Source organism: Oryza brachyantha, chromosome 3 (assembly GCF_000231095.2).
Source record: "Oryza brachyantha chromosome 3, ObraRS2, whole genome shotgun sequence".
Lineage (NCBI taxonomy): Eukaryota > Viridiplantae > Streptophyta > Magnoliopsida > Poales > Poaceae > Oryza > Oryza brachyantha.
Window position 1 is genome coordinate 17,920,122 of NC_023165.2, and position 21,958 is coordinate 17,942,079.

General features: G+C 38.1%; 2 protein-coding genes across 6 annotated transcripts; both read right to left on the reverse strand.

Moving 5' to 3' along the window:
* Nucleotides 1–257: 257 nt before the first annotated feature.
* LOC102717138 (purple acid phosphatase 18) lies at nt 258–7,167 on the reverse strand. The gene is made up of 5 exons (XM_006650200.3): nt 6,883–7,167; nt 3,048–3,716; nt 933–1,121; nt 762–850; nt 258–680 (listed from the first exon to the last, which is right to left on the reverse strand). The coding sequence occupies exons 1-5, from the start codon at nt 7,114–7,116 to the stop codon at nt 461–463; spliced, it is 1,401 nt and encodes a 466-aa protein (XP_006650263.1). The 5' UTR covers nt 7,117–7,167; the 3' UTR covers nt 258–460.
* A 5,221-nt stretch (nt 7,168–12,388) lies between these two features.
* Nucleotides 12,389–20,959, reverse strand: LOC102720418. 5 transcript variants are annotated; one of them, XM_015834979.1, is made up of 8 exons: nt 20,626–20,684; nt 19,647–19,718; nt 17,258–17,536; nt 16,943–17,170; nt 15,934–16,053; nt 13,295–15,839; nt 13,103–13,193; nt 12,389–12,581 (listed from the first exon to the last, which is right to left on the reverse strand). In XM_015834979.1, exons 3-7 carry the CDS (start codon nt 17,434–17,436, stop codon nt 13,137–13,139), a joined length of 3,129 nt encoding a protein of 1,042 aa, XP_015690465.1. In that variant the 5' UTR covers nt 17,437–17,536; nt 19,647–19,718; nt 20,626–20,684; the 3' UTR covers nt 12,389–12,581; nt 13,103–13,136. The 5 variants fall into 5 exon arrangements, with proteins under 5 accessions (XP_015690465.1, XP_015690464.1, XP_015690463.1 ...); XM_015834978.1 differs by lacking the exon at nt 12,389–12,581 and adding an exon at nt 12,590–13,022; XM_015834977.1 differs by lacking the exons at nt 12,389–12,581; nt 20,626–20,684 and adding an exon at nt 20,879–20,959 and having other exon boundaries at nt 12,590–13,193.
* Nucleotides 20,960–21,958: the final 999 nt, after the last annotated feature.

Below are 21,958 nucleotides of genomic sequence, written 5' to 3' on the forward strand. Positions count from 1 at the left end.
TATATATGCATAAAAGTATATTTAACAATAAATGAAATGATATAAAAATAATTAATAATGATGTAAATTTTTGAATAGGACGAATAGTTAAACGTATATAAAAAAGTTAATAAAGTCAAAAATTCAGAGACATTGGGAGTATAATATAATGCGATCTATTATGAACTCTTAAGCCGTCTCTATGCCATGGCTCTCTCGAAGCATGAAAGCAACTACCGTCAGTACAATGGTTCTATTGAATTTCACTTTACAGATACTGGCAAAATCAGCTGTAAACATTACTGAATGTCATTCACTTTGCGACAACCTTGTCGCATACATACAGAAATATCTCGCACAAGCTACAGTATCTTCAGATTAGCCAATGCTCAAATACGGTTATAAGCTTCTTACACTTTGTTTCAGCATGTCGTACACATATATACAATACATTATACATGGCATGAACTTCTCAGAATTTTCAAGGGGACATCAGAATTTTCCTGTACTCATGGCTACCATCCTGGATGCACCCAGAACCTGCCAGTGAGTTTATCCACGCATCATCCGTTCTCACTGGTTCTTCGTCATCATTCCTGTGCCAAGTCCAGTGGGCATGTGTAGCATTGACTATCTTTAGCTCACCATGCCCAAAACTTGCTTCCCGGAAGACTGACCAGGTTGGTTTTGGATTTCGGTACCTGAACATACCGAAAAGGTGTATATAACTAGGGACAAAAGTGATTAAATTCAGAACTCTAACCATGTTATGATAATGGTACCTGTGGGCCAAGCCTTCTCGGTTTCCCCCATCCCCAATTGTTATGTGAACAGCCCCACAAGGATCAATCCCCCCCTTGTAGACTCGCTTCTGCACGAACAACGAAATCATCAAATGGAATTCTAAAATACATGGACAGTGGTGCAGCTAAGGGGTCTGAAAGGAGTCATACCGCTCGTTCATAAGCATGCACATGACCTGCGATTACAATATCCACATGAGCAGCATAGAGCAAAGGCTCCATTGCAGCCATCATACTGTCACCTTCGCCCTGATGGGCCCAATTGCTATTATACCATGGTGCATGCAACAATATGATGACCCATGGCGTTCTCTTCCTATCTATCTTAGCTAGATCAGCCTGAAAAGCAGCCAAGATAATCCAGGGAAAGGGTAATTTGCTGTCAGCAATAGAGTCAGGTTGATTTCAAAGTTCAGAACATCCTCTTTAAGAGAAACATAAAGAAATATGCCAGCTAAGAATAACTAAGAGCTAAGTTACCCCACGGAAAAAATCAAGTAGAATTTGAGACCACTTCAATTCTAGGTGCAACTGTAAACAGGAGTGCACATGAACATGAGACTACTTCCATGATTACATCATTAGAAGGCAAATTAGTAACCACCATAATGCAGAATGTATTGGTGTATGACCCAATATGATGTCTAAGTGAAGCACACTAGAGTAAATCTGTTGACAAATACTTATAAAGAAATGCAAAATATCATATCAGATGTACAAAATTCATAGAAAAGCTAATGCTGTAGCATAGTCCAAACAAATACAAGACCTTTTGGAGATTAAAAAAAGTCAGTAATATCCCTAAGGATCATCATGCCTTCTGAGCATCGAAAAGTAACAGATGATCCAAAATTTTCAGAAGACAGTGATGTACTTTTGAACATTTAGAACCATATGTTTACTATATTTTATTTAATTTATAAAAATAAATTGTTGCCTGCTAGATACTATGAAATTCTTTTCTAGTTGCCAATTTTATTAGAACAATACCCAAAGATATTGAAAGCTGATTTAAATAAAGTCAAAATGATCATGTCATGCTAACTGATGAAACATGTGATGCTTTCTGACGGAATCTTCCGAGTTCCTTTTGCAATAGTAGTGACAAATTCACTCAGAGTGAAGAGAGATAATTGTAGCTCTATACATGGAGCATTAAGACATAATCAACAACTAATAGTAGAAGAGCAAATTAAGAATCAAGATAGAAGTATTTCTGCTATTTGAAGATAGAAACAGTTTTTGCTACTTAAAGATAGAGACAGTTTTGAATTTTTTTTAGAAATAACATTATTTTAATGAAAAATCGCAAGATTAAAGGCCATCCATGAAAATTCGCAATTTTAGGAGCCTGTCAAACTTCCATAGTTCGACAGGCCCCCTATCGAACGGCAAGTGTGTTTGACAGGCCTGTTGAACAAGGCAGTTCAACAGGCCCTGGTTGCTGTGCCTGCTCCATGCAGCCATCAATCCCAGCAGCTGCAGCTGCAGCAGAAAAAGATGCATGGTCTGACCAAAAGCAAGAAAGTTGGCAACCTGCCACAGCTACGGGGAAAGAGGGGGAGGGAATGAGCAGCCTATACTACCTCCACCAAACGACACGCAAAGCAAGCAAACATCAATCAATATGTATACACACGTCGCAGTGAGTACAAATGCATGCATGGGGGGGGGGGGGGGGGGGGCTGTGGACCATCGGTAGTTCGACAGGCCTCTCGGCGCCAGGTGTTGGGCCCTGTCGAACGGTGGGTGTTCGATAGGGTCTCCTGTCGAACAACAGCAGTTTGACAGGGCTCAATCGAACACACACCGTTCGACACGGTGCTAAAATTGCAATTTTACATAGATGATCTCTAATCTTGCGATTTTCCATTAAAATAATATTATTTCTAAAAAAAATCGACGGTTTTCACATGACATTAGGAGATAGAGTAGTCTCTGTGTGATAAGTAAGTGAAAAGAGAGAGAGAGGATGAACACAAGGTTGCAGATGAATTGCATGTTTATACTGAATTCATTGACCGTTAACCAAAGCTTAGATTGAAGAAAGAAGGTCCCTTAGCGGGGCCTTATGTAGTTGATCAGTTTGCATTCCCCTGCTGTATGGGCCTGGTTGTGAATATTTATCATTTATCTTTCTAGTAGATACTCTAATGGAATTAATTAATTAATAATATTTTTATTCCAAATAAATAGCAGTGTTGTTATGTCAGAAGTGAGCAGCTGCAAATATGACATGGACATAAGAGGCAATAAGTAATATACCTTGAGCCAAGCGTACTGATCTGAACTTTCATCGTAATCTGTATAAGAACCTAGCATTATAGCATGCACCCCTGCAACTTCAAAGGAGTAGTAGAGGTTTGATGTGGATCCACTTTCTTCATAAGGCATCTTCCATCGTGCATTGTATGATTGAAATCCAGACTTAAAAAACAGTATATTTTCCTTCTCATGGTTTCCTTCTGTTACCATCCAGGGCCTGGTGCTAGCAAGTGGTTCCACCAACGTACCAAAAGAGTCCCACAAATGTTGCATATAATCAGCATAGGAGAGATCACCAGGGAGTAAAAGCATATCATGTTCACACTGTTTAATATGATTAAGTGTTGAAGTTGTCCAACTGGTCTGCCCCAGATCACCTACAACAGCCAATGACAAGGGAAATTGGGAGGGTGGTGTCTTAAATTGGAACTCCGGACCATGCCCTCCACATTGATAGTAGTAAACTGTGTTGTCATTAAGAGGTCCAATAACAACATGGTGGATCTTTCCTGAGCTATACATTAAATAGCTGTATGATGTGCTTTCTCCTTGAGATGTTGATGTGTATGTGCCTGCTTCAGTTCCATAGTCTACAACTGAGGGGACAGAGTTATCATCAGTGATAAATGTAACTCTCATGTGCTTTGCTCCAGCTAGTGAAATGTGCACCTGTAAAACATATTACATATAGTTCTGTAATTTTAGTGGTTGATTATATTTTACGGAAAAGCCTCAAAACAGACGCATGAATAAAAATCTAAATCATGACTATGTTGTACTCCAGGATGGCACAAAGGATCAGGAAACATTGCAAAATTTTCTCAGATTTTTTATGCACATTTGGTTGTACTTTTGTGCTAGTCCAGGATACAGTCCCCATCCCCCACAAAGATCTTTATCTAAAAAAATTCCCCCACAAAGATGGAATAGCTAAGCAAAGCTACACCAAATAGGAGTTGCTTCTCATTGTTTGCTTGTTGCTTATCAGCTGCAGCCAAAATTTGAATTTTAACACTTAATTTTAGAGTTGATTTTGATGTTTTCTCATTTTAGTTTATTTCCAGCATTGCCTTTGAATCACTAAGAACACAAACATAAAATCTGTATCCATCAATTTTTTTTGGTTGCTTTGCTTATTTTTCCACAGTTTATAAGCCATATAGAAAATGATGATGGTAAACTGAAACTGTGGAAACAAGGGAGCAAGTATCAGCATAAATTGATGTTAACTTCACAGATCACCATTTGAATCCAACTCATCATGCACATCAATAGGAGAAATATTTATAACTAACCAAGGTGGTGATTGTTTGGCTTTTTCATGGAAATAGCCAAAACGGTATATTTACAAACAAAAATTAATTTATAAATAAAACTTTTATATACGTATTCTGAGCGATCTAAAAGCCAAGGTTGAAAAATAAACTTCGGTGAAAAAACCTCCAAAATTAACTCTAAATTTAAGGTTGAAAATTCAAATTTTAGCTTACAAGCATAAGCGGAAGCGAAAAGATAAGCGTGCAAGTAATCGTAGCTCATTCTAATGAGTAAAGTGATGCACTCAAATTCAAACCATGGTGTTGGAGGCCAAGTACCAGCCCGTTAAGAGCCTGTCCCCTGCTAAGGCCTATGCCAAAAAAGCAGCCCATCAAGCCATCAGCCCAGTGAGCCTTTGGCAAGGGAGACCTTCAACCAAGGAAGACTTACTAGGATGGCCAACAGCCGACTACGCCTTCATCCAGGAGGGCCTTCGGCTAGGTGAGCCTTCGATAGGAGAAGGCTTTGGCGAACCTGAGCTTCGGCCCAGGAAGATGGTGGCAGCCCATCAAGTCCCATAGAATAGGTTGTTAGTGGGCTTGGCCCAGGAAAGCTTAGATCTATTTTGAGAATAGGACATAAGTCCTGCAAAACTTTCCAAGTCGGAAATCCCACATTCAATACAATTATCTATTTTGAGAACACATGGAATGAGGCTCAAATATTTCCCACTGGTCAACAGCCTCTTGAGTCCTTTACATGAACACATAGCACTGCATGTCATGTAAATGAGCCAGTGTCTGCAAACCATTAGAATTATGATTGGTGGAGTTGCAAAGCCACACAAGCAAAGCTGAAAGGGGGTTAATAATATACTTGGCTTCTCAGCTTACACCAACAGCTTGATTTGGTCTACAAATATGTAAATTTGGCCAAACTTGTTGCAAATTTATACAATTTGCTCATTCCCATCATCGCAGCCACATGCAGTTATGTCAACAGACAAAGTTAGGGGACTTGTTTTTCCATCTTAATAGTAGAGAGGACCAAAACTAAGCCACTGGCAATAGCTGACGATCAAATGTACCATTAAACAAAAAGTAAGATCACCAACTATTGTGCTGAATTTACCTCCTGAGCAGCACGGGTGGCTGCCTGGGCTTCACAGAGTTGATGCGTTGAGCTGCGCAATGTTCTGTGTTGTAAAACAGCCATAGATTTGGTTAGTTCCTGGGCAAGTGGCAAGGCTGAGTCCTGATGACTGGCGGCCTGCCATCCTGCTGCATGCAGCCATCCATTTGAGGCTTGTTTCTTGCCATCATGTTGATGTGCAAGTTCACAAAGGGCAAACGAAGCAGCTGTGGACACCGCGCCAGGTGCTGCCGTGGTGTGCCACAGTGGCCCCTGGAGTCTCGATTTCCAACGTCTTGGTCCATTGCTCCAACCAAAAATACACAGTACTGAAATAATCCAAACTTATCCATGTTCTTCAGTGCTTGGCACTGAGCCCTTCTTAGTCAGTTAGGTACTTCAATTGAGTTATTGGTCTTATAATTTTAGGAACAAGAGGATATCTACTTTGTCAACATATCTTTGTTCAAAAATCATCAAAACATTAGAAGTGTCGAGGTGAGGTACTTGGGCTTTCTTCATAGTACTTTCTATTTCTTTATAATACGGAATATGCACAGACACTAGCACCCGCGAACACGCCCCTAATAACATTGAAAGGGGTGGGTACCACCAACCAGCAAATCCTTGACCTCGCTAAATTCCTATTGATAGCAAAACTGCATGTGCGTAATATTTATGGGCACCAAGATTTGAATCTAATGGATATAATCATGCACTCATGAATCCACCACCACACAACTGGATGAAAATATGAGCTTATAAGCCAACAAGCACTCATGAGTCCACCACAGCGCCCAATAGATTTATGAAAAAACTGTTTTTCCTATTAACTTTGATAATAGTATGAGCTTATAAGCATGTTTGTGTACTATGGTTTTTTCAAACTGTACGATGGGTTTAGTTTATCCCATCCAGGCTTCCTAAAATTTCTGGCTCTGCCACTGACCAACTAAGATGCAAAGAATTCAACATGACGTCCAATATGCTCACTTCATCTGCTATAAGGTACAATTTAAATAGCAAAAAAAAAAACACAGCTATAGATAACATACCACATCGAATACAGAACGGATGAGCTAAATAACTATAGAGCAGAGCAAGTAAATGCACAAGCAACGAATTGCAGGAGCAGACCACTAGAGCACAAGTAAATTGGCTACGGCAATCGAACACAGAATAAATGAACCAGTTCGAATTTAACCCCAAAGCTGTACACAATAGGGAGGACGGTTACCAAGCGACGGCCACAGGCAGCACCAAATCGATCAATCCCGAGCCGATTCACGCGTATTCTAATCAACAAAAGGCCGTTCCTGCGATTCCCAAACCGACGCAACTTGACCTATACTCGAAGCAACCGGCGCACAAATTTGGGAGCAAAGCAACCGAGGCCGCGGAAAGAAATCCAAGATCCCAAGAGAGATAGAGATAGAGAGAGGCTCACCTGCTGCGGATCGGAGGCCGAAGAGGAGGCCTTCTTCTTGCTCCAAGGGAAGAGGCTGAGGAGGGCCTTCCTGTGGACGCCGCAGCGCCGGGGCGCCGGCGGAGGCCGGACGTAGTCCTCGCCCAACACGGGAGCCCCGGAGGCGGCAGAGGAGCATGCGGAGAGCAGGAGGAGGAGGAGCAGGGCCATGGGAGGGCTCCTGCTGCGCCTGCGCGCTCCGGCTCGCTCCTCCATTGGGGGCGGTGGTGGGCGGCGTGTGCGGAGCTCGCTCTCGTCCCGTGGGGTTTGGATGATTTGGCATCCCCGGATAACCGTATTCCCAGATATCAATTTTTTCGTTAATTTTAACTATTTGTAGTATTATTTCTATCTAGTTTTTATAGAATTATAGCTATATAGAATCTTTTATCTTGATAATAATTATTTTCTAATTATTAATTTGAATTTAAAATTTTATAATTATATTTTTACATGAAAACCATTTACCTATATTCTAAATTGTACTCGTTCATAAACTTTTTTCTACATAATATTTAATTTATAATTCAAATTCCAGATACTTCTAAATTGTATTATATATTAAAAATTATTACAAATAAAATAATTAATATTAAAATTAATATTGAAGGAAGAGTCCATCTATAAATACAATTTGTAAACAACTAAAATTTCAGTGAATCGGATTAGAAATACAATTTAAGATTTAAAAATAAAAAAGGTCCATGAGTAAATTAAGAGAAAAGGTCAATATATAAATACAATTTAGAAGTATCTAGAATTTAAATTATAAATTAAATATTATGTAGAAAAGACTTTATGAACAAGTATAATTTAGAATATAGGTAAATGAGTTCCATGTAAAAACATAATTTAGAAAATTTAAAATTCAAATTAACAATTAAAAAATTATTATTATCAAGATAAAAGATCATGTATAGCTATAATTCTATAAAACTAGGCAAAAGTGGCATTGAATCAACGAAACCTATAAGACCAGTGGTAAATAGTTAAAGTTTACGGAAAAAAGTAAGATTTGAAAATACGCCTCCCGGGAGGATGGCAAATCATCCAAAGTCCCCGTCCCAGGGGAGTGGGATGGGGTCAACAGCATGCTTTCTGGGCGTAGTACACTTCAACGCGGCATGTTGTCAGTGGGTCATTAAATTTTTTGCCACTCATATGGATTGATAATAACACATTTGGCATTCACTCTATTTGACATATGGATCCATTGGCAAATTTATTATCCCCATTAAGTAGTAAAAGTTTAATTATTTCCATTATTAGTTGTTACTATTCGGTTTGATTTTTATTTAAGTTTGATTATTTGATTTATTTTTAAAAAATTGTAAATATGTAAATTATAAGTTATATTTAAGTAATAAATCAAATTATAATAAAATAATTAATAATTATGTAATTTTTTTAATAAGACAAATATTAATAAAAGTCAACGGCGACAAATAAAAAAATAGAGGAAGTATATTGCTACCATTTGAAATATCTAATTCTTTTTATTAAATGTATCTTATTAATAATAGTTTTAAACATATACCATTTCAGAAATTATTTTAAAAACTACATTTTTTAGTCACACTAGGCCTACTCGGGGGAATTTAACGATTTGTCACTTTTACGTTTGGCTATTGTCTATATATCACTCCTATATTTGAACATATAAATTTGCCTAGGGTGAGAAAAAAATTTCTAATTATTTGCCTTTTTTTCACAAGGTGGGGATTGCCAGCATGGAGGACATGAAAAGACCAAATTACCCCTTGTATCCTACCTAGCAAAGTACAAAAAACCAGACCGTACCGGCGGTTCAACTGGAAAAATTGGAATTGGCATCCTCATGACTCGATTCCGCTCAAAGACCATCCCCGCAATTGACCTGGTAAAAAACTAGTGAACCAACTGGTTTTTTTAGTGAATTGCCTGGTTTTTTAGAAACATACGGGTTTTTTAGAATTTGACCGGTTTTTTAATTTGTCTTATGACAGTACTCCATTATGAATTTATTAGGTTACATGCTATAATTATTTTTTTATGTTGTAGCCATATAATAATATATATATTGGTTTATTTACCCATATTAGTATTTTACTACTTTTTATGGTTGTATATTAAAAAATAATAAAAATTTGATATAATAATAAAAAAAACTAGCGGTTCAGAACACCATCGGCCCTGGCATCGAATTTGATTCCCATCGCTGGCCCAAATTGAAATCCGGGGGAAACTCGGTCCCACCCCCATCCCTGCCGAACAGGCTCCTGAATTCCCAAATTTCCCCAATGCACATAGGAGCAGCACAAATGGAACACACAAATTGGTGTCGGGCAGAGACAGGTGCGTCGAGGCAAAGCCGCAGAGGAGGCTGTCGGCATCGAGCGCACCGGTCTCAGCGTTGGGCAGATGCGGGGCGGCATGACCGACTTTATTGTGGTAACACCAAAATTTTCTGGCTAGCCCGGTTAAAGAAATACCTAATTAGCATATCAAAATCAAGTCACGCCAGTGTAAATTTATCTATTAGTTAAAGTTAGGTTAGATTTTTTCTTTATCTCTAAGAGAATTAGAGTTTGATGGGACTTGTGTGTTAGAGATAGAATTTACATAGAAGTTTGTTATTTCTTTTTATCTATTAGAAGTCGTATGCCGTGTTCAATATGGACTAGTGTCTATCCGAGGGTATAAATATGTATGCCCAGTGTCATTGTTATTGTAAACCATCTACATTATAAATCAGATCAAATACACAATTTTGGCGCATCGTCAATCATCGGCTTATGAGATTTACATGTTAGTTGGTTTTAGCCGATCGCAACAGAGCATTCATTGTTTGTTTAATCATTCCAAGTAATTCATTGGTTTATTTATTAGCCTTATCGATATTCATGTTTCGTATAATCATATCGTGCTCGACTACATACTGTCTTGGTTAAGTCCGATCTATGTATATTTGGTTCAATCTGGTTATAGGGGCTCATCCGATCGACTAAGATTAATAATTAACTTGGTGGATTACGTTGGTCTAATATTTAATTCAAGTCTATTTCTATTCGATCCAAGCTTTTTACAGCCGATCGTTCATCCTATCGGCTAACCGTTGTAGCAACAACATCCGATCGGCTAGATTATTAGTTACCTTTCGGCTCGATAGCCGATTGACTTGTTTTACCGTTCATCTTATCAATTACAGGATCAAATTAACTAGCACGCTCGCGCATTCTAAGAATTTAGGTCCTGCACTGGAGCATTCTGAGAAACAACTACTAGGCCTTCGTGTGTAACACATCAGATCATATTTTGACGTCAACACAGTGTCAGGGAGATGGACGACGGTGTTGGGCGAACAATAGAGGGTGTGTTAACGCCGGGCGTCGGACAACGAGGTGCAGTGGATGGAGGGCGGCGATCCGACACAATAGACGAAGGAGCCGACGCCAAGACTGAGGGGACTCAGGGGAGGCAAAGGGGTGTTATTGGATGACGAGCGGCAAGCGGAGGACGACGGTCTGGCGGTGGCGGGCGGGCGGAGGAACCGACTATTCAGACGGTGGGGGATGGCTTGATGGGGCCACGAGGGGAGAAGAGGAGAACTGGAGAAGCTAGGGTTTTGCTGGTTTGCTTTTTTGTTAGGCTAAAAAAGCAACTGGAGAAGCTAGGGGCCACGAGGGGAGAAGAGGAGAATTGGAGAACCGACTATTCAGACGGCGGGGGATGGCTTGATATGGCCTTCTTTTTTTATTTTGGGGGACCCTGTTGGGATCCCTATAGCCCCCAACCTTGATTTTCCGTGGGACCAAAATCATCCCCAACCATAGCCCCATGGGGCGGGTTCCTGCTTGGGCCCTGCCTTCGATGGGGAATTTGTCAACCCTACTAGCGTGGTTAAATAGAGCCGCTGTGTCACCTCTTGTTGGTTAACTCGCTACTGTCAAATACTACATCTGTTTCATATTATAAGACTTTCTAGTCTTATATAAATTTATCAATTGATGAATGTATATAATTTATATATATGTATAAATTTATTAGAATTTATATGAATTTAAGAAAGACTACGAAGTATTATATTGTGAAACCGAGGGAGTAGTAATTATAAATAGTGCATTCGACCTTACTCTCATGTATTTACTTATGTAATCAATAGATTCTTCTAGGACTTCTATACCATAAAAGAATCTTTAAAAATTATATTTGGCATTTCCAATTGATCATTCTCTATTTATTTCTGTCATGCTTCTCTCAACTCTACCCCAATAGTTATTTATAGATTCTTAAAACTTTCTTTCTATGAGTACGTAAACACGTTTTGTTACCATTATATTTTCCACCTCTATAACATTGAGAATCATTGTAGTAACTCTATTTCATGGTGTAAGACTTTTTCTTAAGATTTAATATGGATGATAATATCTACTTAATAATGATTCTTCTAGGAAGTTGATCCATCTCTTGCGAGCGGGCCACGGTGCGTCTGTCTATACGCACAGTTCTGATTTTTTTTTCTTTTTATATGCAATACAAATCTACATTTACAATCATGTTTATTTTTTCACTGTTACCTGCCGGCAACAATGCAATTTTGGTTTATTTTTGTCTTTTATATCTAATAAAAATCTATAATCGATAAAATAAGAACGAATTTACCTTTATTTTTAAAAAAAGAGTCAAACAAGAAATGTAATTAATAATAAAAAATAAAATTGCAATAACGTTAGGATTATGTTTTTATTTTTTAAAAACAAGAAGATGTTTCACTTGAGTAGGATGTGAAATTCATGTTCAATTCCCATTTTAGTCCCAACCTGACATCACCACCACCACTTGCAAGTGACTTTTAGACATATATTTAAATATTCATTTTATTCAAAAAATTATATAGCTACAATTTATTTGGTTATAAATGGAATTATTGTTAAGGTAATTTTAGCATAATTTATATTTTTATATATTTGTATAAGTTTTATAAATAAGACAACGTCACGAAAAGTAAAAGCATTATTTATTAAAAACCAAAGGTAGCAGTATTAATAGTAGTTAGAAGTTAAAAAAAAAGAGAGAGAATAAAAGACAGTACTGCCTCCGTACCTCCGTTTCATATATAATTTAAGATGCTTCTTGACTTTAGTAGTAATAATAGTAGTTAGAAGTTAAAAAAAAAGAGAAAATAAAAGGCAGTACTAATTCTGTGCCTCCGTTTTATAATATAAGATGCTCGATTTTTTTGTTTACAACGTTTGACCATACAAAAATAAAAAATAACAAGCCGTGTTTAAAGTTCTTTTGATAATAAAGTAAGTCACAAGCAAAAGTAAATAATATTTCTATAATTTTTTAAATAAGACAAATGATTAAATATTGTAAGAAAAAAATCGACCAGGAGTGCTATTCGGCATCATGATTCGTGAACAACCGCTGCGCGAACTGTAGAACTAGAACTGAAAAGGGGCTGGGCCTACAGGTTTTGAACTTTGGGTGCTTTTTATGGATCAGACTTTCCATTTTTCAATAGAATAAACTCAAAGAACAAATTGTCCGTGGTAAGTACCTTGCCCCTCTAAATTTTGCTCATATTTTCACAATATTTTCATGAGTAATCAATATAGTTGCACACATTGTGTTGCATTTCTGGAGATAGTTGGTACCGGAAGTTCAGACCAGCAAAAGCCACTCTTGAATTCTGGAACCTGCCAGATACAAATTTGTCAAGATCACAATGGACAACTAGTACTAAAGAAATGACGCACCGCCAGAAAGCAGATGCAATCTGCACCAACAAATCCAATCCACTTTGCAGCCACCATCTCTTTTTCCATATAGCGGCAAACCGAAAGCATGAATACAATGGTGGGTAATGATACTTCACAATGGATAAAAGAAAGTGGACCATCATGCACCCACAAAACTACAACATTTTAAATCTCATAGATTACAGTCCTAGATATTGATATGTTTAACAGCTATATGGAAACAGTCCTAGATATTGATATGAAATGGGAGCTAAAAGCAAGAAATAAGACTGTTAAAAGGCCCCACACGAGAAAGGAGGAAAGATTTGCCATTTTGATCTTTTCCTTTCACTGATCTAAACTGAAGAGAAACCTAGGTTGCTTACGGCTTCTAGCTACCTGTGGAAACAGGAGAGTTCGTTTGATCAATGAAAACTGACGATGGAAATTAATATGAGCAAAAGGGATCCAATAATTACATGTTTTTTTCTCTTTTACAGCACTGCTCAGGAATTACTGGGCATGCTTCTTTTTAAGAACTTCCCTTCCCACGTATACATCCAAGTAACCCTGCAACACAAAATTACAGCTCATTTAAAATGCACTAAATCACCGTTCATCGGAATGGAATGGAAGAAACCAAATAAATTGATAGAGCATTTTCATAATACCTGAACGAGTTTCTCTAGACTCTGAGATTCATCTAACAAAAATCTACATGTAGCTATTTCTGTCAGAGGGACCTTTGCGGCCAACACGGTGATCACCTTGTCCACAGCCTTTCTCGCTATAATTTTGTGGACTTCCCGGGATAAAAGCCCATCTTCCCACAAAGGCTTCATGATATTCTTGATGAATTCACAGAGGACAATCTTGAATGCATCAATTGACATGCTATTTTCTTCAACTATGCTTTGCTGAGATGGCCCACTATGTGAATTAGGTGAGTGAAACCTGTTTGCACATTCCCTTTCGCAAATTCCTTGAGTAAGTTCATTAGCTTCACGTTGCTTAAACTGTTCTTTCTGCAGAGTGGGCTCACAAGAGGAAGCTGAAAGACTCTTAATATCATTCTGGGTATCTGTACCTTCCCCATCAACCTGAAAAGTTACTTTCTCAAATGGCCTTCGTTCTTCATCTGCATTCGTACTAGGCAAGCAATTTAGGTCTGGTATCGAGGAAAATGAATTCCAATCAGCTTGTCTAGTAGTACAAGGATTCTCTGGGTCAGAAACGAACTGGTGGGGTATCTGTTTGTTTGATGCGACTTTAAGAGCTTGAGATGGTCCCTCCTCACTCTCTTTATGATGCATGTCATGCTCAGAGTCTGCATGTTGTGAATGCTCTTGTTTGATTCTCAAAATGTTGTAATCCTTACCATCCCATTGGATGTCTCTGCAGTCACTTCCCATGGAAAGAGTAACAGGCTTCTCTAGAAGCGTATCTGTCGTTCCTTTATCCAATTTTGTCGCACTGAATTGAGAAATTTCACTGTCCTGATTTGAACACTCTGAGACATTTACCTTCAAACTGTCATCATGCATTGAGCAAAGAGCAACAACTTTTTTGTCCAGCAATTCTGGAATAGCTGACAAACTGGTTATTCGCTCACCTAATTGGGCACAATCAGCTACTAGTGTCTTCTCAGTTCCATAGCCAACAATCAATTCGTTTTTACTATTTGCATCCAAATGATCAGTAATCTCCCCATGCTGAGAAACCTTCTGACACACACTACTTTCAGGATGAGAAGCATCAGCTATTATATATTTGGGGCTTTTCATGTAGTTGTTGCCACGAAGTGATTGGAAGGGTTGCTCTGACTCTCTCCCAGCTCTTTCTTTACTGCACTTTTGTAATTCACAAGATGACATTACACCTCTACATCGTTTGGAGTTGTCAGATGGACTATTACTTTCATCATCGCTTTCTGAGCTAACATAAGCACTCCTTGATGTGCTGCTGTTTTCATCATCAATTCCTGAGTTGGTAGGTCTTTGATTTCCCAGTCTTCCGCTGAAAGATATCTTGCTTGTTTTCACTGACCCATTTGTATTGGTTTGTATGATATTTTCAGCTTCCGCACAATTGTCTTTCTTTAATCTTCTCCATATAATCAAACATTCACGAAGTAGTTCAGACGGAGAAGTATTCTCTGATTCTTTCATGAGCACACCTTTCTCCACATGGGTGACTGAAGCTTGATGTAGTTTACTATCGAAAACCTCCTTGCTCTTAATGCCATCTAGGTTTTTTGTGCAAACAACCAAACTAGGCTTCTTATCAGACTCTAACTTTATGTTGTTACTTCCTTCACTTTGTTTGGGTCCATTTGATGACACAATGGTTTTGTTTCTACATTTAGGATTTAACATACCTGAACCTGAATTCTCATTAGACTCTGAACCACTACATACAGCAGTTGTTATAATACCTTTTTTTGGATGATAATTTCCTTTTTCTCCAATTTGACCTCCTTTCTTGATCTTTTTGGTCTGTCCCTCCTGATTATCATTTCTTAGTGCATCAGAACCACTATGGCGTTCATCAACATGAGAATAAGATTGCCAATCCTTCATCTTCGGATAGCATAATTCTTTAGACAGATCCTCAGAAGGCATATTCCTCTTAACTCTCTGTCCATCCAAATGATCACCATGCCTTTTCCGGTTACTGTTTCTCCCATGCCTGCCAACAAAAGTGGAATTTGAGTTCTTTTTCTGGAGATCCTGTTTTGCACATTGCTTTCTTGACATCTTGCATTTATGAGTACTCCTGCAACTTCGACTGCTACCCATGTGGTCCCTGAAATTATCACGTGGAGATTGATGAAATTGTTCATGATGGGTGGCAAATTCATCGAATCCCTTCCTGGTGTGAGCTCTCCCTACTTCAACCCTATGACATGTTCGACCAACTGAGGTGTGATCAGAAATATTAAACATCGGATCTTTTGAACAGTAGCCATCGCGCTTATCGTAAGTGTGGACATTTTCCATGTAAGATCGATGCCCTGCTTTATCTATCATTGGGAAGGGGACACTTGGGAAGTTAGCTTCAGCTGGCAGATGTCGACCTTCTTGATAATTTGTATTTTTAGAGCCACTCCCTTGATTAGCTGAAAAGAACTCCCCCTGTCTTTCTGTCGCACGCATATATCCATCTGCTCTTTTTGCAGAATCACACAAGTGATCAAGGGAAGGTTCTCCCTCAGTCCTAGATTAAGAAACAAGTGACTGAATCAGAAAGATATAAAAAGAAATGCATGGTGGCACTGGAAAATCTAGAAGTGCGCCCAGAAAAAAAATACCACTGACAACTTGTCTGAGCAAGACCAGGTGAAAGATTGTACTCGCCCTGTTTTGATGAATGGCGAGGACAAGCATGACCTTGACCATGATATCCACCAATCTTATTTCCAAAGGGATAACTGTAAGAACAGAAGATATATCATGACATGGTGCACATATTTTATTTTACACAAACAAAATAAATGAATAAAATTTGCAAAACCACATATAGCTTGGCAAAATTATAGCAAAACTACATATATTGCAAAACTACTCCCTTTGTATTTTATAATAGACGATGTCGTTAACTTTTTACCACATGTTTGAGCATTAGTTTTATCCAAAAAAACTTAGATAGCTATCATTTATTTTGTTTTGATTGGATTTATTGCTAAATGCATTTAAATTATACTTGCATTTTCACATATTTCACAATTTTTTTGAATAAGACAAGTGATGAAACATGTATCAATAAGTCAACGACATCATTTATTAAAATACGAAGGGAGTACATCTCTACCACAAAACTATAGATTTTAGATTTAGATTTTAGAATCTCCATCTGAGCAGTCACAACATAACAAGAGGACCCCACCTGCAGCCTCATGAAGCACCTTTGCACAAATGGAAGCAAAATAGAATAGAGCTTCCATGGTCTTTCCTCAAAGGTCTGTGGTGGCAAGAGCAATGATAGTCACAAGCATGATGGCCCTTGCCAGGAGAAAGTTGCTTGGAAAGTAAGTAGCAATATATGCAACCTTGCTTCCATTGATGAAACATGCTTCATGAGACTAGAGGCCAGGCCTTTTGTCATGTCAAAGTGGTACGGATGGATATTCTGATATCTAAATTTGTATTCTGTGATCATCTTTCTTAAATCTGTAGTTCTGTGATAACTTTACCAAATATTGTAGTTTGCAAAATTTACTCAGAATGAAACATATGGCAGGCATATCCGTATTTGTGAATGCCAAAAGTTCGGTGACATATCCACACATCTTCACACAATAGCTAGGGGAGGTGCTGCACCTATGTTGCTTTGACTCCAGGAGTCTAGTTGAATTGAGAGGTTGGTCGCATATCACAAAGTTCTTCTCAGTTTCAGCATTGCCGTGTGAAAAGGCCACCAAATCCTTCATTTCTGTCTCCGTATAAGAATGGCTACAACTTCTATCATTGCAAGTTTCGCCATTACTATGCAAATCATGTCCTCTAACCTGAGGTGGAATTTCTATAGCCGCCACAGATTCTTCTACCCTGTTTCTCCATCATAAATTGTATTAGTGAAACTAGTACTACTAAATAGAGAAACTAACAACATAACAACCATAAATTGATGCAAACCTGTGATATGCATGCAGAGGGTATTTCATGGCTGAACCAATGTGGGGTTGCTCCCTTGTTGCTTGTTCTCTTTGACGAAGAGCTAAATGTTGCCATTCGTACTGCTCAGTGTATCTATATCCTCCTGATGCTTGTTTTCTACCAACAGAAAGTCCAAATGGCAAGCTGTCCGAAGTCATTTAATCCTCAATAGTTGACACAAGATAACATTCACAATTCCTGTTCCTATATGATGTAGATGAGACTGATCTGGGGCATACATCAACTTCTGGTACAGAGCTGACACATGATGATAAAATATTCAGATCAAATTTACCAACAGTATTATACAGCATGGCAAAACTTTGGAACGACAAGTCTGTTACTCTGTTAAATACTCATTTGTTAATAATTTGTAATTTGAAGTTTTGCAACTCTAAAAATCTTAGGAGTTAAGAGAATGCAAAATGATTGTACTAGATTGCTTTTCTGCAACATAGCATATTGAGCAAATTCACTAGAAAGATAACCAAATCAACCCAATGTTGTTTCTCACGTATTACATTTGATAGATAGATCAAGTTCACCACAAGGAAATTGATAATGTGAACTTATATGACAACCACTTTACAAATGCAAGGATATAGCTAACCGGAACAAGCTGGTATTGGGGGACACTTCTTGTGAAACCTTGAGTTTACTAAGATATTTATATCACAAGAATCTGAGTAGCATTCCATCACACATGTCCATGTACAAGCATTTCTCAAGTTCAAAGGCAATGCGCCAAAACCAAAGACTCAAATCCAAGTCAGATTGAACACCGCACATCCATGCTGGAATGATAGTGGTGGAAATCATGCCAGTTTCAAGCCTCGTGTCAAAAAGAAAAAAAAGAGTGCAAAGCCCACAGTATTACAACATTCCTTTCTTAACTATGGAGCTTCAAAAGGCATCAACTAGTACAAGCTTGGGGTAGTCGCCATATTGAATTGTGCAACTATAAGTAGCAAAACACACCAAGCACTTAAGGGTGTGTTTGGCTGGCTGGACTTTCCTGGATGAGAGATGGCCGCCTAATATTTTGATGTGTTTGGTTCACGGACGAAGCTGGATAGGATGGCCCAGGAGAGGAATATTCCATGAAGATGCTGCATGGGTGTATCTGGACAAATTGGCTGGATGAGCTCATCCAGCTTCACTAACGATGTTCATTAGTGATTATTTAGTGATAATTAGCGTGTTTTGTTATTAATTAGTAATTAACAAGTTTAAATTAGTGTTAATTAGTGGTGATAGATATATTTTATTGTTAAGTTGTACTAATTAGGATAATATTTATGTTGATTAATTAATATTATTATTTATTAGCAATTAAATATGCTCGTCCTATCCATTCTCTTCCCTCCAACCAAACAAAACATTGGATTGTCCCATCCATCCAACCAAATATAAATCTGGATCACCATATCCCTAAAAATATGGATGACCATATCTCATCCCACCTTGACCACCAACCAAACGCACCCTAAAGCAAGTATTTCACCGGCCATGCTTGATGCCTAAGACATGCTCTTGGTGTGCCCAGTGCCGTCAAATGCACAATGGAATTTCAATGTTATCATAAGGATTAGGGCTTTCACGATGCAATAAGTAGGATTGTATCCATAAAATTAAATGAATTGTCACGTAGGATAGAAAATAATGTGACAAAATGAAATAAATGAAGAAAAAGAAGGAAATCATGCTTTGCATGAGATGTGGTTTCTACTCAGTATCCAAGACATGATGATAGCCAGTGGCGAACCCAGAACAAAAATTACCAGGGGTCCAATATGTATGAATTATCTAACTTTTATACTTGTACACTAATTAATAAGATATAATTTAGTAAGAATTGAATAATTTACCTGGGTCCGAGGACTCCGGGAGACTGTATGTAGAATCGCCATTGATGATAGCCGAGTATCATTAAATTTAAATATAAATTAATAATGTTTGTATTATAAGAGTGCTGTCTAGTACTAGTTTCTTTGTGACGTAGAAGATATAGAAATTATGACTAGCGCCATGCATTAGTAATAGCGATTTTCATATAGAACACTTCCGTATAGCTGAGGGAAGTGGCCCCAGCCACAAACACGTCATCTAAGCAGCAGAAAAAGGGTGAACCTTGCAGAAAGGCGAACCATTCGACCGTGTATATGTAACTTCGAAATGGAGCTCAAACAAGTAAGAAAAGACCTGATAACTTACTTCCTTTTTTTTCTAATTCTGATGAAGAGGACTTTATTTTTTTTCTCTATGAAGATGACCTAATTGCTGAGTTAATTCATGTAGTAGGATTCTATGTAGAGAAATTATTAAGAGTAGGTGCACGGTGAGAAACGCGTTGCTTGCTTGCTCTTACCCCCAGGCAGCACTAGATGATGATCAGCGTGCTTGAATTGTAAGCTTCCCCTGGCACCCGTCACAAATCAACCTGAAATTCATGAAAGAAAAAGAACTTAAAAAATGATCATTGTTCACGTGGAAGAGAACTAGACCGGATAATTAATGAGAATTAAAGAGAAAAGGGAAAATAGATTGAAGTAACACGATGATGTATAATCTTTACAAAATACTGATAGATGATGAGAAGGGAACTCTCGCAATAATATAGAAAAACAGAATTACCAAAAAGGGTCAGTCATGAAAGAAAAAGAAGGAGCAATTAATTCTGAAATAATAGGCGGGAGAAGAAGAAAGAACGCCTAGTCAAATACCCTAGTACATAGGCCGCTTCTTAGGTGGATTTTATAAAAACGTATCGGCCGATTAATATATAATTAATTAATTGTTGGCTTAAAAACTTAAAATACAAACTGATATAATTTTTTAATCAATTTTTTATATAAAATATTTGTAAAATACACACACGATTAGGAAACTGTGTGAATAAAAAAACAAGGAATATGAATCGGATAACTTGGGTTAAGAACAGTGTACTAGCCAAATAATAGATTAGTAGATGATTAATAATAATTAGTTATAAGAAATAAAAATAATAGATTAATATGATTTTAAAGCAACTTTTATATAACTTTTTTTAAAAAACCAAGCTGTTTAGTTGTTTAGCGAACGTGCGAAAAAACGAAAGAATCTCGATTAGCAGAAGTGGGCTAGTAGGAGGGTTTCAAGAACGGGGCCTTTGCAGTATTAATAACGGAAGAACAAGTTGAATAATAACAGAAGAACAAAAAACAATTTCAATAAAAAAACACAGAATGATCGGGGGCCAAAAGAGATCTACGCCAACCAACCAGCCGAGATACCAGAGAGCCCAAGAACAGAAGCGACACGAACACGATCTCTCGAAGGACGGCGGCAGCGGCAGCGGCGCGTGTTACCCCGGGTTGCGGCGCCCCGTCGACGACGACGGCCCAATGCGCGTTCCCCCCCGCGCGAGCGGAGGCAGCAAAGCAGCCGGCGAGATCGAGGCGAGGCAGAGCAGAGTAGACCGCTAGCACTAGGGGCGGGCGGGCGTGCGCGCGGCGGCTTCTCGTGGACGCGGCGGAAGGGGAGGAGAACGAGAGAGAGAAAAAATAAAACGGAATTTTCACCGGAACCTGGGCTTGGGGTTGGGGGGTAGAAGTAGATTACAACGAGGCGGAGAGAGAGAGCGCGCGCGCCCGCCGGCATCGAGATTCGCGCTCCCTCCCACTCCAGCGCCCGATGAGAAGCGCTCGCTCGGCTCCTCCTGGGTCTCGGCTTCAATGGGTCGCGTGACTACGTGGTTTTGCCCTGTCGCCGCATTCACAGGCCACCTGACACACGGTGGTTGAAGGGCAAGCGCAATTGAGGCTACGTGTAGTTCTAAAATTTTTTTCTAAAAATATCAAATTTTTTGACACCTAGATAAAAGATTAAATATACATGAATATTAAAATTAATTACACAGTTATGGAGAAAATCGTGAGACGAATTTTTTAAGTATAATTAGAATGTGATTAGCCATAAGTGCTACAGTAACCAACATATGATAATAATGGATTAATTAGACTCAAAAGATTCGTCTCACGGTTTCTATGCGAAATCTAAAAATTGTTTTATAATTAGATTACATTTAATACTTCAAATATATGTTTAAAAATTTGATGTAATGTTTTTTAAAAAAATTTGCAAACTAAACGAGTCCTGATTTTTAGGGTAACCAGGGCGCAAGTGTATGGATAAAGGTAGATATAACAGTGAGATATAGTAATATAGTAATAATTATCTATATATGTTAACTTCGGATTAAATATTATACGTGACATCGTTAATTCATGAAAATTTTATATGTTATCTCTTACTTTTTTTTACTGCTCGAACAAGAAAAATTTTATGCATTGATTCTATGCAACAAATACAACGCATAAAAACTAATGTATTAAATATTTTACGCACAGCCAAGACAACTCATTATATACATATCCTAACCATCGCAAGGGAAGCTGTGAAATATGCATTTACTCTACGCTCGTGTTAAACATGTTTTCATTATCTTACTATTTAAATATATGAGTAATTTACATGGTATATAAATTATAAGACAAGCGAATTTACGTAAACTTATAAAATACCTAGGTTGCATTTATTGACCATATTTTTCCTCAACTTTTACATGTACGCTCCTCAGCCGCTAAATTGTGTATTTTTTACAAAAATATCCTATATAAACGTTCATTATCGGATCAAACG